The sequence below is a fragment of the Silurus aristotelis genome (genome assembly GCF_946808225.1).
Source record: "Silurus aristotelis genome assembly, chromosome: 27".
In the NCBI taxonomy this organism is placed as follows: domain Eukaryota; kingdom Metazoa; phylum Chordata; class Actinopteri; order Siluriformes; family Siluridae; genus Silurus; species Silurus aristotelis.
In genome coordinates, this window is record NC_139600.1 from 14453705 (window position 1) to 14480875 (window position 27171).

At 36.9% G+C, this 27171-nt stretch overlaps 1 protein-coding gene and 1 long non-coding RNA gene across 3 annotated transcripts; both read left to right on the plus strand.

Annotated features, from left to right (window-relative positions):
• Positions 1-977: 977 nt before the first annotated feature.
• On the plus strand, positions 978-25633 carry LOC310721350 (C-type lectin domain family 17, member A-like). 2 transcript variants are annotated; one of them, XM_083532996.1, is made up of 5 exons: positions 978-1237; positions 20825-21238; positions 24875-25008; positions 25113-25222; positions 25409-25633. In XM_083532996.1, exons 1-5 carry the CDS (start codon positions 1087-1089, stop codon positions 25548-25550), a joined length of 951 nt encoding a protein of 316 aa, XP_083389122.1. In that variant the 5' UTR covers positions 978-1086; the 3' UTR covers positions 25551-25633. The 2 variants fall into 2 exon arrangements, with proteins under 2 accessions (XP_083389122.1, XP_083389123.1); XM_083532997.1 differs by lacking the exons at positions 978-1237; positions 20825-21238; positions 24875-25008; positions 25113-25222 and adding exons at positions 8414-9513; positions 12329-12451; positions 14225-14358; positions 14445-14554.
• Positions 5035-7703, plus strand: LOC310721396. Its single transcript, XR_014532013.1, has 4 exons — positions 5035-6066; positions 6651-6784; positions 6915-7024; positions 7226-7703. It is a non-coding gene; the product is annotated as an uncharacterized lncRNA (long non-coding RNA).
• Positions 25634-27171: the final 1538 nt, after the last annotated feature.

Genomic DNA, 27171 nt, shown 5'->3' on the forward strand with positions numbered 1-27171 from the left:
ACTCACTTTTCATCCTTGATGTACAAATGGTGTTGCATAAGGTGGCCTGGAGAACATGGAGCACATGAGTTTGGTAGGTGGGGTGAAGATCAGGATATAATTGAATGTAAATAAGGATGTATTTCCCCAGGATGTCAATTATTGATTAGACACAGAAAAACAGCGGGGTTCACACAATCTCATAGGGCATTACATATTCAATGTGCCAAAATACAAACTTTCGCTCATTCCCTACTGGATATAAACCAAGTTAAAAGTGCTGCAGATGTTCAATTTTGTGAAAATCTGTTTGAATAGGAGTTACTAACAAAACTGCAGGAACAAAAGGGAGAGTGTATTTAAAAGTGGCTTGGTTTTACCCATCATAGTAAATGCAAAGTCTAAAGCTAAGAACAAGAAGTTGGGCAAATCATTTCTTCTGCAGTCTCTCTTTTCAGTCCTTTGAAGTTAATAAAAACCTTATTACCCATGTTATAAAATCCACAAAGCACAAAACCCTATGTCCTGAAGACTTTCTTAATGAGAGAGAACTTACTGGTACAAAGTAAATAAATGTAATGCTCTTATTGCATACCTCTGAATGTGTGTATGTGTGAGACAATGTGTGAGACAGTGTGTGTACTAAATATTTATTGGCATCAACCTTTTCTTCCTTTCTCGGAAAGAGAACAGAAGTTACCGCTAATTTTAGACCAGTGGCATTTATGCCATGAGACCTCACAGCAAAGCAGCATTAAAGCTTCTGATTAAATAAATCTACAGTTAATTCCAGACGTACTGCAGGAACATTTATATTTTTATAAATAATTATACATAAATATTTAAATAAATTTTCAAAGCAATAAGTGAAAGTGCAATACCATGAACATTAGTGGTATGAAGAGTAATTGCAGCACAAATGTCTTTACAGTTTAACCACAAAAGCCTGCGATGTTCCTCCACTGATGTAACTTCCTCTGACTTCCTTTACTTGGCAAGAGCACATTGAATTCACCTTACAGAAATGACAGAAGTAAAGCCTGACAGTCACGTCCATGCAGAGACACCGTCATTTCAATACTTTAGTGAGTTTTTTATAGATTAAAGATGCTTCAGCATTCTTCAGGGCGAGTGGAGATGGTGGTGGATATCTATGAGAGTGCAGATGATTATAGGAGTCATGATCCCAACGCAGCGAAGATAGATGCTGATGCAGGAAGGGGGAATGTAGAGAAACCAATACCGGCACAACACAGAGGTACAGAAAGTTATCTTGCTAACATTTGTTTTGATTTTACTCTGGAAAACGACTTTCTCGCTTTCTTCCCCTAAGCATAATTTTTAGACTTAACAGTTGCTGGCAATCTGGGTTTTTTTCATAATTTATTCCTTTCCAAATGTTCTGCTTGCTGTTGAACTGATGCTGAACTGTATGTTCGTGCTTAGTAGATACCAACAACTGGCAATGGCTGTTCTCACTTGATTGACACCCGGTGATTAAACTGCCATGACCAACGTCTCCCCCATTGACTAGATTTAAGCTCCTCTCTGCTTCAGCTACGGTCACTGGATGATTAAGAACATTTTCTTAGAGCAGTTCACATTTCTGAGGGGGATTTCATGTTTAAATATCACCGTAAATGCTGGGTGTTGGGTGCATACATATTGAGTCCCTAAAAAAATCTGCACTCAACAACAAATCTGTTCAAAACCTCAGTGATCTATAATTTAATACACAGATGCCCTCTACAGGCCGTTGATGATATTGACCTTCGTAAGACCAGTTTGGTGGTTGCTGATACTCTTGGTGTTGATTAAAAAGCGATTTGATACATTTAATTTTAGTTTTAACATGAATGAATAAGAATGCAAGACGTTACAGGCATATTACACTTTATTTACAGTGTAATATGCACAGTAGTGTACATCTGCTGTAAAAATGATAAAACAAAATTATTACCTGTGTACCAATTACTGTATATCTGATGAGTGCAAATTCTCTAAACAAAATGAGTTTTAACAAAAGCCCTTTTCATTACATTGGCTTTATCCTTGAACAACAAGTTCCACTTCTGTAACTTTTATCCCCACACAAAGTTTTGTTATCAGTTCTTTTTAATGTTAGAAAACAAAAGGTGAGTGAATAAAGATAAAAGCTTTATTTTTACAGGCTACAGGGGTAGAATGACAAAAACAGAATACTTTGTATATGAAACAGTGGTAGCATGGTGTACATGAGTGGTAGAAAACCCTCAGGCTTACCCTAAACGGTTGAACCCTAGGGCTTTGCAGCCAATAAGATTTATGTACCTCACTCATTCAAACAAGCTATATGGCTAAGAATTAAGTGAAATTTGCATTTGTGATCACACATTATCAATGTTGCATTTCCAATGTGTGTAAGAAATTAATAGGTTGACAATGTGCTGATTTCTCTCTATAGCATAGTCTGTGCATCATTTGTTTGTGCCCAAACCTGCCCAGGTCACACTGTGTAATCCAGCTGGTTGTCCTTAAAGTGCCTTTTTTTTTAACTACATCCAGAGAAAAAGTTAGAGTTAAGGGAAGACTGAGTTACAGTTGAGGGAAAAAAGATCCACTGCATTTCATTTTAAACCCAGAATGGAACTGATGGAGTCACCTAATGTACCAAAAACTATGGAAAAATTAATGCCACCCCTTGGCAAGGTGTCATCCCGGAGGGCAGCCAATTTTGCCTATGCCTAAATCCGCCACTTCCAGGGAGCAACTGAAAACATGTTTAAAACAGAGCAGGGGCTCTACTCTGATTGGTGGCTTGCTTTGTGCTCCACCAGTTAGGTTTTCATTCACTCATAAATAAAAAGTAACGACTGATTCTGAAAATGGAGTTGAGCATAAATGTAATATATTTGACTTTGAAATGTAGTGAAGTTAAAGTAAAGTCTCCCCAAATGGAAATATTTAAGTAAAATACAGATACTTGAAAAAGCTACTAAAGTACAGCAACAAATTACATTTTCTGCCTTACTGTCCACCACTGCATAAAGCAAATGCACTCAACAACAAATCTGTTTAAAATTTGTTATCTAAAATGTAATACACAGATGCCCTCTACCATTGAAGATATTGACCTTCGTAAAAACAGTTTAGTGGTTGCTGGTACTCTTGGTGTTGATGCGTTAAGCGATACAGAAGAGAAAGCATTAAAAAGCGATTTGATTTGAAGCTGATTATGTGGACCCTCCGGTCACTGTGCAACAAATATCTTTGAAAAATAATAAATAGGTAAGCAGACCTACTGTCCAGAAAAAAGTCCTGTACCAAAAATAAAATATTCAATTATTTTCCTGGTGTGGCACAGATTTGAGTACGCTGCTGTAGATCTGTCAAGAAATGGCCAGTTGTGTTTTTTGTATATGCTAATTCAGGTTGACTATAGATCAGCATCCTCTCATCTGTCAATTTATAAGAAAAACAAAGTGGTTACACACGACATCAATACCCTAGAGGGTCCAAGGTGGTACTGCAGAAGGGTCCCCTAATTAATGTTGAATTACAAATAATTTTTGTAAAAAAAAAAAATCAACATGGTACAAACATTAAAGACAAAATATTATAACTATTTAATTAAATTTCTATTAAACTTAAAGCTGAAGTTTGTGTACATGAATAATAATTCACCTGATATTAAAAGGAAATGTATGAAACTGCAAATCTAGTAAAATAAAAGACAACTGTAAACAACTTAATAAATTGCGATTTTAACTGCAAAATAAACATTTGTTATGATGCAAAAATCTTTTTTAAAGATTTGAAAATATATGAAAATTTACAGACAATGATGCATGTACAACAAAAACAACATGGTTCTAATTATCTTGGGTAACTAGCATTATATGATTGGTTTCTATTAATATCAGTGGCTATGTTTGACCCATCTTGTATTAGGGGGTCCCTGCTCTTTGTCTATCTAAGAGGTCCTTGACCTGAAATAGGTTGAAGACCCCTGATTTCTACCACTGTGCCTGCCTGGGGATCTGTCCATGGTACTGAAGGTGGTCACATTGCACCCTTTCTAATGAAATAATATTTGAAAGCGTCTTTCCTTAAAGACATCTTTGTTACTTGCTCTGACAACAGCAAAAATGGGGATTGAGCCACAAGTTTTGTCTCAATTTTGTCCTCATGCATGCTGCCTCAAGTACTTAAATACATTCAGAACTAACCTGGCATTTGTGCCTAAAGAAAGTTGTCAAGTAAGTGGTCATGCTGGGGCAAGTGATGGATCTGCATCTGAGTACAGAGAGTGGAGCTGATGGTTGATATTTGTGAGAGTGTAAGCTCTGTTAAAAGTAACACAGAGATGGAAGTGGGAATGATCCTTTCTTTACACAGTGGTTTGAACCTTTCTGCATTTTCTTATTACAAATATAAATCTTGTTTTGTTTTTGGTAGCTGCTTGTGTTTTACCCCAGCCATGAAAGTTTGACTTTAGCTTATAACATTTGCATGGATTTCTGTAGTTTAAAAAAAACATGTTCATGACATTTAGTAGATGATTTAAACAAGTGCAAATTACAGATGTGCTTTATAGTCTCCATCAAAAACATAATCTTATAATAGTTTAAGTCATGGACCAAGCATACTATCTATAAAACTGTTTAAAAAAAAGTATATATTGCCATTAAAGTATACCACCAATTAATACTGAATGTAAAAAGGTAAATAAGACAACACAAACCCATACATTAAAATCAATAAAACAAATGATTTAATTATATGTGTATTTGTGTATATTTACCTCTAGGAGGAGACACTGCATGGAGCAATTGTAACAGACTGACTGCAGTTTGTGTGGTGTTGCTGTGTGTTTCCCTGTTTGTGGTCTCCACTGTGATGTGGATCAAATTCAACAAAGTGTCTACAGAAAACAACCAGCTACAAACCAGTTATGACAATATGACTAAAGAGAGAAGCCAGTTACAGACCAGTTACAACACCCTGAAAGCAGAGAGAGACCAATTACAGATGGAGAGTGCTAAATACCTAAAGAATCTTTGTAAGTAGATTTTCTGGAAATCCAGTGCCATGTTTAAATTTTCACCAAGGTCTTAGACTGATGAAAATCAAAGTAATTGTGGTTACATTTTACAATAATGTTCCCTTACTCATTACTTATTATTCAAAAAGTATTAAAGGATGAAGGAATATCTGTTAATTAACACTTAGCTTACTACCAACTATCAACTACTAACTATTAATTACTTAGTAAATGTGCATGTATTAGTTCACTATAAGCAGTGATTACTGAGTCTTAATGAGTCTTCATTTCTCTTGGAGAACTAATAGCGATGACTGATTATTAATAACACCTGATTAATCATTGATCACCTCAACATTAATTCTCAATGACTAAACCCTACCTTTCTCCCAGAGAGAAAAGATGGTAACTGGTCATGTCTATCTCCCAGTGTTTAAAAAACATAAATGTCTCTTTAAAGTAGGGGATCTTCAGGTGCTATTATATGAAAAACCTTTATTTTAATTTTCGACACAGATGCCACCATGTTGGTGAGACATGTAGCACCTGAGCTAGGTAAGACTGTGGATGTGAGTAATCCCCCTGCGGTAGTCTTCATTATTTGAGGTACCAACAAATAACCTGCACTTTTTGATCTAAGTAGGCACGGATGATCATAATGGTACAGAAGTTTACTCAGATACTATGGCATGAGACAGTTGAATCGGCATATTTTGCAATCACTGCAAGATTTAATTGGGAGCCAGTGTTAACTGAATAAAACAGGTGATGTGGTCATATTTCCCAGATTTGGCAAGTACTCTTGCACTTCTGGATTTATCTGTTTAAAGAAACTTGTCTGGATTTTTTGCCTGAAAATGTTAAGTTTTATTATTGAAAAAGTTCATGAAATCATTACTACCTATTGATGGTGTGCATGTTAGTGCAGTGCTTTTATTTCCTGTTCATTTTGCTACGGTACTGAATAAAAATCTAGGATTATGCTTGTTATTTTCTATGAGGGTGACACCGTAATGTGGCGAGGTACTAATGCAATGACTGAGGCAGATTTTAAAGGAAATAAGGTAATGATCTGAAATAGACTGTGGAATTATGACTATATTTCTATAACTGCTGTTCTTAAGGAGTCTTCCTGATTATAAAAATGTATACTAAAGTAACTCAATTATTGTCTTACCTATCCTGTTAGATCTGTGGAGGGTGGGTTATATTTACTTCATGGGATTTCTGCACACAAACATACTTCAGGTTGCTGCCATGTATAAAATAAATCCTGAAGCCCACCTCACCACATCTTGAGCATTTACATATTAAATGATAAGCAAAATCATTGGATGGTGGGGACTAGGATCCTGTTGCTCACTCATTCTTCCCTAGTTAAGTGCTAAATATCCCCCACAAGTGTGAATGTGTAATTTTTATTTATTTAGTCTAAAGAGTCTTAAGAGAGCAATATACATCTACAGCCTGTTATCAGGTTTTACAAAAGTACAGCTGTAGTGCTGCAGCAATGCCTCATGCTCTCCATATTATAAATGACAAAAAAATGTTTAATGTAAATAATTTTTCACAATTATGTTCTCTGTGTTTAAATGTTTTTTGTGCCTGCCAAATGTGTTATTTTATTTCTCTCCATTTCTTTTCACAGGTAAACAGGGGTATTTCAGTTTCAAATCCAGTTTTTACTACGTCTCTAATGAGAAGAAGAGCTGGGAAGAGAGCAGACAGAACTGCAGGGACAACGGAGCAGATCTGGTCATCATAAACAGCATTGAGGAACAGGTGAGATAGAGAGAGAGAGAGAGAGAGAGAGAGAGAGAGAGAGAGAGAGAGAGAGAGAGAGAGAGAGAGAGAGAGAGAGGGAGAGAGAGAGAAAGAGAGAGAGAGGTGTAATTTGTGGTGTTGTTTGCAGGACGCCATCATTAAACAGATCAGCAGTAATAAACCGGTTTGGATTGGTCTGAGTGACAAAGATAAAGAAGGAGAGTGGAAATGGGTGGACGCTTCACCACTGACCATCAAGTAAGAATTTATTTCTTTATTTTTATAATAGATTAAATTAAAATTATTTTAATAAAGAATATTCTCCATTATACTCTGATATTCTTATTTTGTTTTAATGTACATATCAGTAAACAGAGAGTGAATAAATTTAGTTAAATGTGTGGAATTGAAGGAAACTGAACACTGATCTGATTCTGATTCTACTTCTCTGGGTTTCAGGTTCTGGAGTTGGGGGGAACCAAATGGTAAAGAGAAAGAGAATTGTGTAGAGGTTTACAAAAATTCAAACAGCATCATGTGGAATGACAAGCAATGCTCTGAAAAACGAAACTGGGTCTGTGAGCAACACGTTTCACCCTGAAGTGAAAAGTGCTTTTATACAACATGAGCCAATTATATACAATATAAGAGACAGTATTTTGATGAGAGTTGTGTCTCAGTGTCCGTTCTTCTTTTCTGAGTGTGCAGAGAAACTTTTCATGTCTTTGTATGTTAAATGTAAAATGTAATAAATCTGTAAAGTATTTGTTGCACTACATTCTTATATTAAAAAGGCGATGTTATACACAATTAACACATATTTGTTAAAAAAAAGACATCATTATCCATTTATAGTTACATGTAATGATATATTTGTGAAACATTATTTCCTGCTATTGGTTAAAGTAGTTCCATCAAGAGCTTCTTTTTTCTGTCTTGTGAAGATTAAATAAAAAATGAAAGCAATCAGCCTGCCATGTGTTATGATATGAAGATGAAGGAAAATGCAAGTGCAAATAATATTTTAATAGATTTCAAACATCCATAGAAAAGACGTGAAAACAAGCCACAAATCTATGGAATACAAGAACCTGAACTTGGACACGAATGCGAATAAAGGCAGCCATGGACGACAAACATTAGACTTTGAATGCTGGGAAAGGTGAGGCTATATCCAAGTACTAATGAGTTCTACATAGTAATCAGGTGGCGCAGTGCAGTGCTTTAGGCGAAATGTAGTCCAGTGTATTTTATAGCATGAGTCTGACAGAGCCCCACCTTTCTTAGACAATAGTTTTATCTCAAAGGTTTTGGCAGCCAAAAAAAGATGTCTGCCACTTTGTATGATTCCCTGTGGGGTGCTGTCCATTGCTCGGCCTGAAGGAGCACTGATGGGCAGTGTGATATTTGTAGCAGAGCATTAAAGGGGATTAACAATCAACGCAAAACTCACAAGGGGTATTGAAAGTTTAAGGGAGGTCAGAGGGAGGAAACAGGGGAGAGTGAGGTTTTTCATGAGGTCAAAGAGGGTTGTTTTTCCTCAAAATGAATAGAGATTGCCACGAGCAGATATTCGTGGATATTCCTGTGCACACACTTCACCTACACCTGGCGTGTAGAATTCAAAGCCTAGTGCCAAACCAGATGTTGTGAATAGGATTCACATGAAGAATGACGTGACATGGTGCAAGAGCTTGCAGGCCAGTGTACATTACACATAATCCAGACACCATGATACTGAGAAACCACAAAGCATACAAATAATTTCAAATCTACTGCATCAACATGTTAACTAATTCAAATGACTAACTGTGTTAACTGTGAAATGACAATATATTTTGGTATGTTATATTTTAACAAGACCATCACTGGTAAGTGTGAAATTTGCCTTGACCACAACTCACTTATGCTCTGTTATAAAGCCTGATGCTGATGTTCCATTATAGTCATGTGTCCACTGAACTTTGGCCATATGGTGTTCAAAGAGTCATTTTCTTTGCGGGCTCTCATTTTTCACTCTCAAAGTCCTGCAACCATTTTTGCATGCCTATGTGTGAGTGTGTTCCCATGTGTGTGTGCACCGTAGATGTTATCTATGTGGTTGTAGGTGTGAACATTTTTCTTTCTTTCTATGAAGGAGAGCATTCGCTAATACCAATTCAGACCACTGCCACTTGGCTGGTTGTCGTTCAACCTCACAGTAAAGCTGAATAAAATATAAATACAACTAATTGCAGGAATATGTAGACGAATTCATGAGACTGGATTTAACCTGTAATAAACATATAAATTTACTTTAAAAGCATTAATTTAAAGCCTAATAGCTTTGTTTTGTGGTGTTATGAGAATAATATGCACAACAATGTTATTTCGGTATTTATATGACTGTTATGCATGAAAATTGCTGCTAAAATGTCTTCACACTTTGACCACAAGAAGCCACTGATGTCCCTCCTCTGATGTGTAACTTCCTCTAACTGTATTCACTGACAGCAGCAATTTAATTCATGCACACAGAGTACAATAATGCAGCTGTCTGTCAAGTCCACACAGAGACACAAACACTTCTTTGTTTAGTGAGTTTTATAAATTAAAGATGCTTCAGCGTTTCTCTGAGCGTGTGGAGATGGTGGTAGATATCTATGAGAGTGTAGATGCTTTAAAGGATCAAGACCCCAACACACAGATGGAAGATGCTGATGCAGAAAGAGGGAAGGCGGAGAGATGCCTACAAGCACAACACAGAGGCACAAAATGTTTAAGTTTGATTACAAACATTTGGTCAGTATTTCACTATGGGTTTAGCCAGTCGTGCACTCGTCCCTGTGTATAAATAATGCTTAAAGTTTGCTGTTATCCTTAACATCCTGAAAGCAATACAGTTCTTTCCTAAAGCTGTTGAGTGATTTTGCTGAGAGTGATAGCATTTTATGGTGAGTTTTTTCAGAAGTCAGTTTGTTTTGTCCCATATTATGAGGGTGTTTATTATGCACTAAGGAAAATAAGTTTACGAGTTTACTTATTTTACGGACTCCCTGATCTACACTATATGGACAAAAGTACAGAGCAAGCTCAATGAGTGTGCTGATGCATGGTGTGGAAACGTTGGTAATGATTCACTGATTCCATAGCTGAAGACTTCTAAATGTTCACGGGCATAAATATCAGCACAACAAAAGTCTGGTGTTTAATGAGGGCTGGAGCAAGTTAAAGGTAACTTTGGAGGTTATTAGTGTGCATTGCCCTTGCGTGGCCCTGGTAAGTCTGTATTTCTATGCTAATAATAAATGATATTGCTAACAGAATTCTATTAAATTGTAGGGAGTAAAATCTAAGGTTATAAATAATATACTACAGCTTTAAACTGAAGTGTTTAAAGTCTCTGGCATGGAGAAGCTGATGCTGGATCTGTGATGATCACAAATGTTGAGCTCAGTAGCTCCTACTTTTATACCAAAGACTGTAGAAAGAACATTTACTTATAATCTTAAACTCCAGTGCTCATGTTAGTTCTCACTCTCCAGTGTTCTGTATTGTTGAAAGATTTATGATCACACTCTTGATGTCACCCAAATGAGGATGGGTTCCCCTTTTGAGTCTGGTTCCTCTCAAGGTTTCTTCCTCATAACATCTAAGGGAGTTTTTTCTTGCCACAGTCACCATGGCTGCTTATCAGGGATAAATGCACACCATTCACCTTCACTGTTGATTTCTGTAAAGCTGCTTTGAGACAATGTCTGTTGTAAAAAGCGCTATAGAAATAAACTTGACTTGACTTGACTTTAAATAAGGTCTGGAGATAATACCATGGGAATAGTGATTTGAAATCGTGTGAAAGAAAAGTCTTTGCAAGAGTTGTGTGAGTGTGGAGAGATGAGATTAATCAGCTGTGGCTAATGGCTAATGTAAGAGTTTAACCTCCTGATTTTCAATAAACTGAGTGTTGTGATCTTCCAACCTCCGTGTCAGTGTCCTAAATGCAGTGGTGATAAACTGATCAGCAGAACAAAGCTAAGAACCCATGAATGCACACAGGGCAAGAACAGTTAATCTAGTGTATAGCACTATGTGTGTTGCAAAATTAATTGTAATGTTAATATGAGTTCCATTATCATTTCTGGATACATAATTATTTCATATGTTTTGAAATGGTTGTGGTAAGAAGGTGAAGTGTGTAGCCATGTTGCTCTGATCCTTTTTGCAGTGGAACAGTTTGTGAGTGTTTGAATGCTACATCTGAGCCCTGTGTGTGGTTACGAATAAACATGAAGGTGCAATACAATGCTGACTAATGTGTCTTAACAGTAAATACAGTAAATATCCTCGAGATGCAAGTAAGTACCCAGTCTTCACTGCTGTAATCCAGGTGTCATGATTTAGTTTTTTTGGGACAATTTAAATATTTCAATTTCTGACAGCAGGTTAATTCCTGGTCTGAGAGCACATTTGAACAACACGGTAATAGTTTTAATTGAAAATTTTAATCACAAGAATAAATAAACTGCCTCAATATTACCTGCCATTGTTTTTAATGTGTGTGTTAGCAAACTGGAAACATTCTAGGACCAAAGGCGTCACTTCCTCACATGAATGAATGGCTGTTAAAATGGTCTGGACATGTCAGCTTACTTTTATTTACCTTACGTGACTCCACAAATCACAGAAAGATGATGTACAGTATTAAAGACTTCCATGGTGGGAAAATCACTAACGAGAGTGAAACAATATTACTGCACCCCACGGATAAAAACATGACTATGCACCTATGATGTAACTTTTGTTCTAAAGAGACACAGTGTCAGAGAAATACAAATTCTTCCTCCCCACACAATTTTCAGTGATAATACTAATCCTGCCAGATACACTGCATCTCATCTAATTTACAATACTTAATAATATTTACTAGATATAAAATTAAATAAAAATTAATTTTGTTTAATAAAAAAATGGAGAGAATTAGTCAGTTTGGTTTCTGTACTGAAAATTAAGTACCACTGTTTTGGTCTCCATCAGAGGACTTAGCACAGTAGCAGTAATTATTTTAACTGGAGAAAATATGTGGAAGAATTGCATTCTAGATTTTTTAGGAAAGGTTTCTAGTGCCAAGTACAGATCCTCAGGGTTCTATAGAGCAGTGGATCCTAACCTTGTTTTTAGGAGAGCCCTATTTTAACACTGAAAACAGTCAGTTCTGTAAGTTTTTAATAAATGCAAAAACAGCAGAATGCAAACTATTAGCTACAACTTGGAACTATTCATAAGAATCTTTTTTTCCAACAACAAAACCTGCCGAACAAATAACAGCAGCATTAAAATTTTAATTTTTAATGTAAATATCAAACATATCTATCCATACAATTTTGATCAGCACCTTCTCATCTGGTGAGAACTGCTCAGAGCTGTTAAAAAGGCCTCAGCTGATGATTCTTATTATTAGAAATTTTAATTCACACAGCATCAATAAAATTATATATAAATGATTTTAATTCTAATCCGTAAATAATTTTCACTACTAATAATTTTGTCATGTTCATATTTGTCTTTGTGTCAATTAACCTCTAGGAGGAGACACTGCATGGAGCAGGTGTAAAAGACGTGGTGCAGTGTGTGTGGTGCTGCTGTGTGTCCTCCTGTTTGTGGTCTCCACTGTGCTGTGGATTAAATTCAACAACCAGCTACCAACCAGTTACAACAAACTCACATCATTTACATTTAACTCACATCCTCTCACATGTTGTACCATATTTTGTCACAAAGGTCTTGAAATGCCATTAACATTGATCTTATTAACACTAATAATAAGTGTATTTATTAATAATAAATATAACACTGATAATATTTAATGATTCTGTTCCATAACTCATAGCTGACTGCAGAGGAAGAAAGAATGAAGGAAAATTCATTGATCAGTAATTAATCAGGTGTTATTAATAAACAGTCATAACCAGTGTTGGGCAGTAACGCAGTTACTTTTGACAGTAACTAATACTGTAACGCGTTACTTTTTATATAAAGTAACTTCGTTACCGTTACTGTATGGTGCGTTACCCGTTACTTTTTTAAATAAATAAATTTGGGCTGAAGTGTAGCCTACAGTCTAACCTGTTTACAGCAGAGACGCATTGTAAGATTGGGGAATGAACCACTGTAAACATGAAGAAGACGTGCTGTGGGCGTGTCTCCGTTTATTTAGGTCTGTGCGGAAGTAATGGCGAGTCGAGGCGAGAGCAAGATGAGTTTCTTAAAGTGAAAATATGCTCCTTATTTCTCTTTAGTTGAGCATAAAGACAAAAATGTTTTAGTTAAATGTAAGCTGTGTCCTTCTGGTTCGAAGGTCGTATCTACTGCGATAAACAGCAACTCCAATCTGTCGAAGCACCTCTAGAAACTCCATGCCTCGACGAAGCTAGAAGCTAGCAGCTTTTATGATGCAGAAGCCACTTTAGTTTTTTATTCTGAATATATTATTCAGCTTGTTTTGTTTTTTATTTCAGAAATCCCTGTGATATAGTCAGTTTGTGCTGCTCTGAATTAAATAAAATAGTGTTTAAAAATTACTTTGTGTTTAGGTCAGTTTTGTGTTTGTAGACCATAACGCATAAAAGGGCATTAATGGGAACATTAAAGAAGGTTCTTTAAATAACTATCTAAAAAGTTACTTTTAACAGTAACGCATTACTTTTTGATGTAAGTAATCAGAAGGTTCTTTAAATAACTATCTAAAAAGTTACTTTTAACAGTAACGCATTACTTTTTGATGTAAGTAATCAACAAAGTAACTGAGTTTTTTGACTTTTTGAGTACTTTTTGAATGAAGTAACGAGTAACTGTAACTAGTTACTATTTTTTAGTAACAACCCAACACTGGTCATAACTGTTTATTAATAACACCTGATTAATTACAACAATAACAACTGATCACCTCAACATTAACTCCCAATGACTAAAGCTTCCCTTCCTCCTGGAGATAATAGATGTTCCCTGGACATGTCTAACAAACAATGTCTAAAACATAAATATCTACAGAAGTCATTATTATCTACAGAGTTCTGTTTAGAGTCAATGTGCAGTTTTAATTTATCCAGTCAGAGTCTAAAGAGAGAAATAAACAAATATTCCCTGTTATTATACAGGTTTTATAAAAGTACAGCTGCTGCAGAAACTCCACATGCTCTCCATATTTACACTGACAAACAAAAAGAGAAAATAAATTCTGGATTCAGTAAACATTCAGTAAATGTTTATATAATGTATGTTCTTATTTGAGTGACTTGTTTATATTAATATCTTGTATGAAACTAATAATTACCACATGATCAATTTAAAATCCACCAAATGGTGGAATATTAAATACTTTATCATATTATATTGATTATGTTGTGAAATAGAAATTGTGGATTTACACAAACATTAGTTTATAAACAGTGTGTTTTAAATTCTCTCCATTTCTCTCTACAGGTAAATGCAAGAGGATCAGCTTCAGCTCCAGTTTTTACTACGTCTCTAATGATAATAAGAGCTGGGAGGAGAGCAGACAGAACTGCAGGGACGAAGGAGCAGATCTGATGATCATCAACAGCAGAGAGGAACAGGTGTGAGAGAGAGAGAGAGAGAGAGAGAGAGAGAGAGAGAGAGAGAGAGAGAGAGAGAAAGGTGTAATTTGTGCTGTTGTTTGCAGGAGTTCATCAGTAAACACATCAGCAGTATCAGAGGGGTTTGGATTGGTCTGAGTGACAGAGATAAAGAGGGAGAGTGGAAATGGGTGGACGCTTCACCACTGACCTTTAAGTAAGACATAATTTCTCTTTATTTATGATGCAATAAAATAAAAATAATCTTAATAAAGATTATTCTCTATTATACGCTTATATTTTTTATATTGTTCTAATGTACATATCAGTAAACAGAGACTGAATTGTTTGAGTTAAATGTGTGAAATTGAAGGAAACTGAACACTGATCTGATTCTGATTCTGTGGGTTTCAGAGACTTGGGTCAGTGGGAACCGGGTGGTGAAGAGATCTTCAAACAGAATCATCTGGAATGACAAGAACTGCTCTGTAAATCAAACCAGGATCTGTGAGAAAAATGTTTCTCCCTGAAGTGAAAATCACTTTTGCACAACTTGAGCTGATTATATTCAGTATAAAGACAATATGTGGATGTGAATTGTGTCTCAGTGTCTGTTCTTGTTTTCTCAGAGTGCACAGAAATTGTTCATGTCTTTTCCTGTATCTCATACTGTTACATTCCCACTGTGGTGAAACCTAACGGGAGTGTAGCAACAATAACTGTTTAACTACTAGATCACAGCAGGGCTAACAGCAGCAGTAATGCTAACAACAGCAGGTCTAACCGTAATAACAGCAGCAGCAATGCTAACATCAACAGCAATGCTAACAGTAGCAGCAGCAGTGCTAACAACAGCAGTGGGGCTAACAACATCTTGGCTAACAGCAACAAGGCCAACAACAGCATAACTAACACCAACAAGGCTAACGACACCAAGGTTAGCAACAACAAGGCTAATAGCAATGCTTAGAACACCAAGGCTAGCCTTCAGCAAGGCTAACAGCAGCAGGGCTAACAGGACATGGGCTAGTCGCAAAAAGGCTAACAACAGCAAGGGCTAACAACACCAAGATTAGCAACAACAAGGTTAACTGCAGCAGGGCTAACAGAAGCAAGGCTAGCAGCAGCAGTGTTAGCAACAACAAGGCTAACAAAAGGCCAGCAAAATCAGGGCTAACAGCAGTAGGGCTAAAAGCATCAAGACTTACAATAGCAAAGCTAACAACAGCAGGGCCAATAGCATCGAGGCACCAACACCAAAAGAAGCTATAATCACACAACATAGAGCTACATCACACAACATAAAGCTACATACAGCACACAGCTAATGACTAAAGTAAATTGTTCTCACCACATAAAGTGCATCGTGTGCAAACAGACAACACAAGACAGTGTAAGACAGACACACAAAACACAACAAACTCCACCAGTAAACCTACAGAATAATGTGATATACAGTACAATGTGCAAAAGAGAACAATAAAGAAGGAAAGGGAAACTGTAATGCTACAGTCAAGTCAAGTTTATTTCTATAGCACTTTTCACAACAGACATTGTCTCAAAGCAGCTTTACAGAATTTTAATAGTTAAGATAAATCACAGATCCAACACCAGCTTCTCCATGCCAAAGCTTTTAAACACTTAAAGAGGTCCAGTGTCCAAACTCCACATAAAGTGGGATCCAATTAGCACTGGTACGTCTCTAGATGGTTTGAGGTGTTTGTGGGTTCGGCATCTACTTCTTTAAAGGTCCACAATCTTTATAAGGTGGGACGTGACTGGAGCTGGAGCAACCTCAGGATGCCTTGGGATGGGTAGAGAACGAGAAGCAGTGGAGAGGAATTAGCGTAGCTGCTGTTAATGATATTAACAAGCACAAGTTAATAATGTGCATTTGATCAGATGTTCTGGAGCACAAGGTTAGGATATGTGAAGTGTGTTATGTGTAGAACTCGCTAAAAATATACGTCTTTAATCTGCACTTAAACTGGGAAAGTATGTCTGAGTCCTGAACACTGTCAGGAAGACTATTCCAAAGTTCAGGAGCTAAATGTGAAAATGTTCTACCACCTTTAGTGGACTTTGCTATTCTAGGAACTACTATAAGTCCAGAGTTTTGAGATCTCAGGGAGCGTGACAGATTGTAGCGTGTTAGAAGACTTGGATAGATACATGGGAGCTAAACCATTTAGTGTTTTGTAAGTAAATAGCAGTAGTTTGTAGTCGATTTAGCATACAAATAGAATTTATACAACTGTGGCAACGATGCAGCAATAGATGCAGCATTTTCGATGCAGCATTTTCTCTGCAGCCTTTGTTTTTTACTCTTTTAATCACTAATAGGAATAAATACTGGGCTGCTTTGTTACAGTAAAATCACAAATCAAAAACTCCTCTTTACTGAACACCATCGCAGGAGGGAAAATTTACAAATGTTACACAATAAATAATAAATTAAAATCCTTCACTCTTCTGCACGCCTGTGTGTAATGAAAATCCTAAGAGCGTCGTGTAATAATTTTATGAGGGACAAAAAGATGACAAATTGGTGCAATGTTTACACATCATTATAATACAACAATGTTATACTGGTATTTACATAAAAACTAAGAACATCTCTTTTAAGAGTGAGATTTGCAGCTCAAATGTCTTCACACTCTGACCACAAGCCTCTGATGCTCCTCCTAAAGACACTGGTGTTATCTGTACAGTATGTATAATATGTACAGGTGTATGAGGAGTCATTTCCTCTGCTGTCTTTTTTTTTTTACTCTCTTGAAGTTAATAAGAGAATAAAAATGACTTGCTTGCCATGTTACTAAAAACCACAAACATAAACTCCTCTGTTCTGGAGGAAAACCTGCTGTTACATAGTAAATGGTAAATAAACATCCTGGTCTTTGTGCATGCGAGTGTGTGAGTGTGTGCACATGTGTGTCAAGTCAAGTCAAGTTTATTTCTATAGCGATATGTTTTTACAACAGACATTGTCTCAAAGGAGCTTTACAGAATTTTAAGAGTTAAGGTGAATGGTGTGTATTTATCCCTGATGAGCAGCCATGGTGACTGTGGCAAGGAAAAACTCCCTTAGATGTTATGAGAAAAAAACTTTGAGAGGAATAATTGTGATCATAAATCTCTAAACAATACAGAACATTGGAGAGTGAGAACTAACATGAGCACTGGAATGTAAGATTATAAGTCATGTTCTTTCTACAGTCTTTTACAGTCATTGTGTGTGTGCACCCTGGGTGTGGTCTATGTGGTTATAGATGTGAACATTTTCTGTGAAAGAGAGCAGGGTTAATGCTAATTTTAAACCAGCAACATTTGTGTCTTGCAACATCACATTAATGCTGCATAAAAACTTCTGAAAAATTCAATAAAATTAATTCCAGATCTACTGCAGGAACATGTCGACTAATTCATACGATTGAATTCAACCTGCTATAAATATTTAAATCAATTTCAATTTCAAGTTCAGTGAAATGTGAAAATTCTAATAGTTTTTTGTAATGTATTAGAAACAAAAATATGAGGAATCTGTGAACGTATACACACTATTAGAACACAACAATATTATTTTGGTATTTATAAAACTTTCTTTCCAGAGTAATTTTTTCTTTTTTACATTTAAATGTTAACAAGAACATATCTGGTGTGCATTAAAATTGCAGCTCAAACGTCTTCACACTTTGACCACAAGTGACCACTGATGCCCCTTCTCTAATAGTTTACTTTTTTACTGACAGCAGCACATTTAATTCACTTCAACAGAAGTACAGAAGTGCAGCCTGTCCATCACGTCCACACAGAGACACGGTCACTTCCAGTCTGTTTAGATTAAAGATGCTTCAGCGTTCTAATGAGGCGATGGAAGAAGGTCATGATCCAGAGTCAGACGATCTTAAAGCAAAGAGACGCCTACAAGCACAACACAAAGGTACAAAATGTTTCAATTCTCTTGCTAACATTTGTTCATTATTTCACTCTGGGAAACGTCATTCTCTGTCTTCCCTGTGCAGAATTACTGCCTACCTGCTTAACGCCTGAATGCAATACAGTCTCAATAACACATTATAGTGAATTTTTATCTCAACTCTGTGGTTTTTCCTAATTTTGATGGTGTTTATCATGCACCAAAAGGAAAACGATGAGTTGTCATGAAGAAGGTACAGGTTTCATCATGGCCACTACAAAAAAGCCAGAAAGCTCTGGAGAAAAGGCCGTCCTTTTGAGGGGGACACATTCACAGAGTTCACATTCACTCATATATATATATATATATATATATATATATATATTTTTTTTTTTATATATATATATATATATATATATACACATACAGTACAGACCAAAAGTTTGGACACACCTTCTCATTCAAAGAGTTTTCTTTATTTTCATGACTATGAAAATTGTAGATTCACACTGAAGGCATCAAAACTATGAATTAACACATGTGGAATTATATATGGAATTATATACATAATAAAAAAGTGTGAAACAACTGAAAAATGTCGTATTCTAGGTTCTTCAAAGTAGCCACCTTTTGCTTTGATTACTGCTTTGCACACTCTTGCCATTCTCTTGATGAGCTTCAGGAGGTAGTCACCTGAAGTGGTCTTCCAACAGTCTTGAAGGAGTTCCCCGAGAGATGCTTGGCACTTGTTGGCCCTTTTGCCTTCACTCTGCGGTCCAGCTCACCCCTAAACCATCTCGATTGGGTTCAGGTCCGGTGACTGTGTAGGCCAGGTCATATGGCGCAGCACCCCATCACTCTCCTTCTTGGTCAAATAGCCCTTGATGCCTTCAGTGTGACTCTACAATTTTTATAGTCATGAAAATAAAGAAAACTCTTTGAATGAGAAGGTGTGTCCAAACTTTTGGTCTGTACTGTGTGTATATATATATATATATATATATATATATATATATATATATATATATATATATATATATATATATATATATATATATATATAATTTTTTATCTGTATAGCTCGTTTACAACGACCATGTAATCATTATATTGCTCACATGAATAAATAAAAATTTCAGCATTTAGCAGCACAGTACACTCGAACACCTGGTACACTAGTGTACATCTGCTCTGAGAAAAGCTAAATCAAATTACTGGCCTAATTACAAACACTCCTTTGAATCCTGAACATCTTTTGAAGGCTGTAAATTTCATACATTAATATTATTACCTGTGTACTGAATTACTGTATGTCTGATACAAATTCTCTGAAAATATTATCTAACAAGCGCTATTAATGATAGCCTGTCCCCTGCTGGCCATCTCCCTACATTAAAATTGCAAAGCTCAAACACAAGTTTGTGTTGGGTCCTAAAGACAGATGGTTATTCTGCTTTATCCTAAAACAGCATTAAATGAGTACCACTGCTGAAACTTTAATCTCCACGAAATCTTCAATGTTATACAACCAGAGGTGGATAGAGTTATAGCCGGCTTAATCAATAATGCGTTTGTTTACCAAGAACGCAGTAGTGAAGTGAAAGTGCGATCGAAGAAATCTGTTTCTCAACTAAAACTCAAGAAAGAAGACTCTGAATTGTGTAGGTGCAGAGAAACAGAACTCATGCTTCTTTTTTCCAACTGAGATATGGTAAATAGTGTGTGACTTTCCTTCACCTGCTGTTCAACAATCCATTTAATCTCAAAATTAACTTCAAGCTTCAGATGAAACGTCTCTCCTACAGGAAAATCAGGACGATTTATTGGTGCAAATTGGCAATTAATTTCACTCCAGATCTCCCAACCAGGCTCTCTGAGTGAGATATGTGCTAATGCATATTTAGACCTGCACAATGCTTACAGATTAGTTTAAAACTGTGGGTGGATTATTGGCTTCGCTGGTAAGAGATCATAAGCACATTTGAATATGAACAGCAGGGAAAAAGCAGGAACAGCAGGGAAAATATCAAATCAGCTGTTTGATCAGCTTGGTGTTGAGCATTTTTTATTTGTTAGTCACACAGATCAGAATACTGTAAAATCACTGACTATTGACTGGCAGCTCTTTTAGTGTTACTTCTATGTTTAAGAACAAACATTTCTTAGGTTTTTTGTCAGGACATGGAACTCTTGCTGTTGTTTTTAATATATTCATATATGGACGTGCCCTTTTATTCGGTGACTTTATGTTCACTGGTCTTAATGCACTCAACAAAACACAGAAAGACGATTTGCTTGACAAGTGCAAACATCCATTTTCTACAGACATTAACAGTGGTTTTAGCTATAAAACAAAATTTGAGAAATGAAGGTCAGGCAGGTTTCTCTACTCAGAGCTGTTAAAAAGGTTCAGCTGATGTAATGCGTGTTTTTTCATATTAGACATTTTATTTGTCTTAGTATCAATAAAATAATAAATAAATTATTTCCAATTCCAATGAGTAAATAATTTGCACTACTGATTATTTTGTCATGCTCATATTTGTCTTTATGTCCATTTACCTCTAGGAGGAGACACTGCATGGAGCAGGTGTAAAAGACTGACTGCAGTGTGTGCGGTGCCGCTGTGTGTCCTCGTCTTGGTGTTCTCCACTGTGCTGTGGATCAAAATCTACATACACAACAACTTGACTAAAGAGAGAGACCAGTTACAGACCAGTTACAACAACCTGACTAAAAAGAGAGACCAGTTACAGACCAGTTACAACAACCTGACTAAAGAGAGAGACCAGTTACAGACCAGTTACAACAACCTGACTAAAGAGAGAGACCAGTTACAGACCAGTTACAACAACCTGACTAAAGAGAGAGACCAGTTACAGACCAGTAACAACAACTTGACTAAAGAGAGAGACCAGTTACAGTCCAGTTACAACAACCTGATTAACGAGAGAAACCCGTTACAGAGAGAGAGAGATTTAAGTAAGTGGATTTTTATGTTTTCTCAACAGTTGAGTTCCCTCAGTGGAAATTCAGTTCTGTCTTGAAACAGGGGAAAAACCTTTAACTCACATCCTCTCACATGTTCCACCATATATTGTCACCAAGGTCTTAGTTTGACATTAACATTGATCTTTTTAACACTGATAATATTTAATGATTCTGTCCCAAACTCATAGCTGACTGCAGAGGAAGAAAGAATGAAGAAAAGTTCTTGTATTATACTTGTATTAATTCACTATGAACTAAACAGTGATTACTGAGTCTTAACGAGTCTTACATTTCTCCTGGAGAACTAATAGCTATAACTGTTTATTAATACCACCTGATTAATTACTGATTACCTCAACATTAACTCCCAGTGACTAAAACTTCCCTTCCTCCTGGAGATAATAGATGTACCCTGGACATGTCTAACACACAGTGTCTAGAACATACAGTGGTGTGAAAAGTGTTTCCTGATTCTTTTATTTTTTACATGTTTCTGACACTTTAATGTTTTAGACCATCAAACTAATTTAAATATTAGTAAAAGATAACACAAGTGAACACAACATGCAGTTTTAAAATGAAGGTTTTTATTATTGAGGGAAAACAAAATCCAAAATTAAATGGCTTTGTGTGAAAAAGTGTTAAAACTGTTGTTTATTACACAAATTCGATTTCTCTTGCCACACCCAGGCCTGATTACTGTCCTCAATCAAGAAATCTCTTAAATAGGACCTGCCTGACAAAGTGAAGTAAACCAAAAGATCCTCACAAGCTAGACATTATGCCGAGATCCAAATAAATTCAGACACAAATGAGAAAGAAAGTAATTGAGATCTATCAGTCTGAAAAAAGGTTATAAATCCGTTTCTAAAGCTTTGGGACTCAAGCGAACCACAGTAAGAGACATTATTCACAAATGGCAAAAACATGGAACAGTGGAGAACCTTTTCAGGAGTGGCTGCAGTGGCGGCTGGTGAAAATTTTCATAAGTGGGGCTGTGGCACACTGGCACAGCAAACAATTTCAGCAAGCGCTGCAATATGATTTATTGAAATGCAGACACAGTTTAAGAACATCTGGTCACATGTTTATTCGTTAAAGCATCTCTGAACAGTTAATTTACAAGTCGCAGTTAAATTCTGGATACTTCCATGACTCTGAGGATAATGTACAACCATGGAACTGAACCATGTTCAGTTTTTCTGCCAAAGTTCTCTTCTCAAATGGGCATTGGAGTAGAGATTTTACAGAGTTTTCGTGTCCGGAACTAATTACACCTGAGTCCGCCATTGTCACATAAAAACTTTCTTTCGGCTTCTCCCGTTAGGGGTCGCCACAGCGGATCATCCGCACGTTTAATTTGGCACATGTTTTTACGCTGAGAGTGGCTGGGGATGGTTCCCTGACCGGGGATCGAACCCGGGTCGCAGCGGTGAGAGCGCTGCGTCTTAACCTCTAGACCACCAGGGGACCTCCACTATTGTCACATAACATTAATTGAAAATCGCGCCACTACTGGCCAAGCCCTCATTTGAGCAGTTTGGGGGTGACAAAAAAAGTCGCCCATTGCAGATAAGAATTGAGGACGCTGATTGGCTAAATTTTATGTCACATCTTGAATATATTTATATATTGAATAGGCATTTGACTAAATTCTACAAAGACCCGCCTCCTTTGGGCGATTTCTCGATTGCCCCTTAGCTGAAATTGAGTGGTGCACACAGAGAGGACATATAGTGATTGTGGAAAAAAAAATTTTTACACAGATGATTTTCTAATATATTACATCATACAAATATAGATTTAAATAATTTTTATGATTATAATTTTGCGTGTGGTGTGGTTCAGGGAGGGCGTCTATTGGCCGGCCGCCACTGAGTGGCCGGCCGACCAAAAATACCCCAAGAGCAAAGCGACGACTCCCACAACAACATCCAAAGAACTGCAGGCCTCACTTGCCTAGCAAAGCCTACACATAACACACATCACATATCATAACTTTGTGCTCCAGAACATCTGATCACATGCACATTATCAACTTGTGCTGTTAATATCATGAACAGCAGCTACGCTAATTCCTCTCCACTGCTTCTCTTTCTCTCCCCATCCCGAGACACCCTGAGGTTTGGCCAGCTCCAGTCACCTCCCACCTCATGATGATTACGGACCTTTGAAGAAGTAGATGCCGAACTCGCAAACATCCCGAACCATCTAGAGACGTACCAGTGCCATTTGGATCCCGCTACATGTGTGGAGTTTGACATTGGACCTCCTGGAGTGTTTAAAGGCTCTGGCATGGAGAAGCTGATGCTGGATCTGTGATGATCACAAATGCTGAGCTTATAAAACTAGGAGCTACTAACCATATAGACTGTATAAGACTGCAGAAAGAACATCACTTATAATCTTATACTCCAGTAATCATGTTAGTTCTCACTCTCCAGTGTTCTGTATTGTTGAAAGATTTATGATCAAACTCTTGATGTCACCCAAATGAGTCTGGTTCCTCTCAAGGTTTCTTCCTCATATCATCTAAGGGAGTTTTTCCTTGCCACAGTCGCCACGGCTGCTCATCAGGGACAAATTCACACCGTTCACCTTAACTGTTGATTTGTGTAAAGCTGCTTTGAGACAATGTCTGTTGTGAAAAGCGCTATACAAATAAACTTGACTTGACTTCACTTGCCTCAGTTAAGGTCAGTGTTCATGACACCACCATAAGAAAGAGACTGGGCAAAAATGGTCTGCATGGCAGAGTACAACCGCTGCTGAGCAAAAAGAACATAAAGGCTCATCTCAGTTTTGCCAGAAAACATCTTGATGATTTCCAAGACTTTTGGAAAAATATTCTGTGGACTGAAGAGACAAAAGTTGAACTTTCTGGAAGGTGTGTGTCTCATTACATCTGCACCGCATTTTAGAGCAGTTATTAGGTTTAGGGGGCAAACACTTTTTCACACAGGGCCATGTAGTTTTGGATTTTGTTTTTCCTCAATAATAAAAACCTTCATTTAAAAACTGCATGTTGTCTTCACTTGTGTTATCTTTTACCAATATTTAAATTAGTTTGATGATCTGAAACATTAGTGTGACAATCTTTAAAATCAGGAACAACTTTTTCACACCACCATAAATATCTACAGAAGTCATTATTATCTACAGAATTCTGTTTAGAGTGAATGTGCAGTTTTTATTCATCCAGTCAGAGTCTAAAGAGTGAAATAAACAACTATTTCCCGTTATCAGGTTTTATAAAAGTACAGCTATAGTGCTGCAGAAACACCACATGCTCTCAATATTTACACTGACAAACAAAAAAAGAAAATAAATTCTGGATGCAGTAAACATTCAGTAAATATTTATATAATGTATGTTCTTATTTGAATTGTGAAATTTTCATTAACTTTATAAAAGCAGAGAATTAATTACTGTTATAAATATCGTTTCCCCCCTTTGTGTTTTTAATCATATGCAGTGTAAAAACACACCAAAAAGTCAAACTAATAATTACCACATGATCAATTTAAAATCCATAAATTGTGATTAAGTTGTAAAATAGAAATTGTGGCTTTACACAAACATTAGTTTATAAACTGTGTTTTAAATTCTCTCCATTTCTCTCTACAGGTAAATTGGGGTGGATTAACTTTAACTCCAGGTTTTACTACGTCTCTAATGAGAGTAAGAGCTGGGAGGAGAGCAGACAGAACTGCAGGGACGAAGGAGCAGATCTGATGATCATCAACAGCAGAGAGGAACAGGTGAGAGAGAGAGAGAGAGAGAGAGAGAGAGAGAGAGAGAGAGAGAGAGAGAGAGAGAGAGAGAGAGAGAGAGAGAGAAGTGTAATTTGTGCTGTTGTTTGCAGGAGTTCATCAGTAAACACATCAGCAGTAACAGTGGGGTTTGGATTGGTCTGAGTGACAGAGATAAAGAGGGAGAGTGGAAATGGGTGGACGCTTCACCCGTGACCTTCAAGTAAGAAAGTATTTCTCTATTTTTATGCAATTAAATAAAAATAATAATAATAAAGATTATTCTCTATTATACTCATATATTTTATATTGTTCTAATGTACATATCAGTAAACAGAGACTGAAATGTTTGAGTTAAATGTGTGGAATTAAAGGAAACTGAACACTGATCTGATTCTGTGGGTTTCAGGTTCTGGGGTCAGTGGGAACTGGATGGTAAAGAGAAAGAAAATTGTGGTGAAATTTACAAACATTCAAACAGCATCATCTGGATTGACAAGAACTGCTCTGAAAAACTAAACTGGATCTGTGAGAAAAATGATTCTCCTTGAAGTGAAAATCACTTTTACACAACTTGAGCTGATTTTATTTATTTATACTGATATTCAGTATAAAGACAATATTTTGATGTGAATTGTGTCTCAGTGTCTGTGCACAGAAACTGTTCATGTATTTTCCTGTATTCTCAATCTGTTACATTCCCACTGTGGTGAAACCTAACAAGAGTGTAGCAACAATAACTGTTTAACTACTAGATCACAGCAGGGCTAACAGCAGCAGTAATGCTAACAACATCAGTAGCAATACTAACAACAACAGCAATGCTTACAGCTGCAGCAATGCTAACAGTAGTAGCAGCAGGTCTAACAGCAGCAGCAATGCTAACAGCAGCAGCAATGCTAACAGCAGCTAGCAATGCTACCAACAGCAGTAATGCTAGCAGTAGCAGCAATGCTGACAACAGCAGTATAGCTAACACCAACAAGGCTGACAGCAGCAGGGCTAACAACAAGTCCAACACCAACAAAGCTAACAGCAGCAAGGCTAAAAAGCAAAAAAAAAAAAAAAAGAAGAGCTAATAGCAATAAAGCTAACAACAGCAAAAAAGTCTTTAGCAAGGTTAACAAAACCCAAGGTAAGCAGCAACCAGGTTAACATAAGTGGTGCTAACATAAGTAATGCTAACAATAGCAGGTCTAACAGCAGCAATGCTTTCAGCATCAATGCTAAGAGCAGCAGGGCTAAAATCACAAACGCTGCCAACATCAAAGAAAATAGCAGCATGCTAACAGCAGAAAAGATAACAACAATAAGGCTAACAACAGCAGCAAGGCTAACAGCAGTGAGGCTATCAGCAGCAGCAAGGCAAACAAAAGTGGGCGAGCCAACAGCAGTTGCAGTGCTTACAGTGGCAGTGAGGCTATCAGCGACAGGGTTAACAACGGCAGCAAGGCTAACAGCAGCAGCAAGGCTACAAATGGCAAAGCTAACAGCAGCAGGGCTAACAGCAAACAAAAGCAGGGTTAACAACACCAAGGTTAGCAACAAGGCTAGGGCAGCATGGCTAACAGTTGCAGACTAAGAACAGTAGGCCTAAAAACAGCTTGACTAACAACAACAGCAGAGCTAATAGCGGAATGGCTAAAAGTAATAAAGGTAACAACAGCATGGCTAACATAAACAAAGCTAACAATAGCAGAGCTAACACCAAAGAAATAGCAGCAGGGCTAACAGCAGCAGGGCTAACAACACAATGGCTAGCCTTCAGTAAGGCTAACACTGTTCTGGCACTGATGTGGTGGTATTAACTTCCCCTAGATGTCTGAACAGCGGAGTCCCTGTTTATCTTCAATCGACGGATGAAAACCCTCACCTTCCTGAAACACTTAAACTAACACTTTCCAAGTTTACTTTGTTAAAATAACTCTCAATAGAGTTGTAGTCTGATTTATCTTAGGTTTGTAATTAGTGTACCAGTGTAGATTTATTTATTGCTAAAGACTCAAAGTACTTTTGTACGTCACTCTGGACACGAGCGTCTGCTAAATGCCGCAAATGTAAATGGAACAGCAGCAGGGATAACAAGGAATGGGCTAGCAGCAACAAGGCTATTTGCAGCAATGCTAATAACAACAAGGTTAACAGCAGCAGGGCTAAAATAACCAACACTAC

Excerpts from the sequence above, each read along its gene's own strand:
- LOC310721350 (XM_083532996.1), top strand. The coding sequence starts at position 1,087 with ATGCTTCAGCATTCTTCAGGGCGAGTGGAGATGGTGGTGGATATCTAT. Across the intron at positions 21,239-24,874 it reads ACAGAGAGAGAGAGATTTAA|GTAAATTGGGGTGGATTAAC; the intron begins GTAAGTGGATTT and ends TTCTCTCTACAG. Across the intron at positions 25,009-25,112 it reads TCAACAGCAGAGAGGAACAG|GAGTTCATCAGTAAACACAT; the intron begins GTGAGAGAGAGA and ends TGTTGTTTGCAG.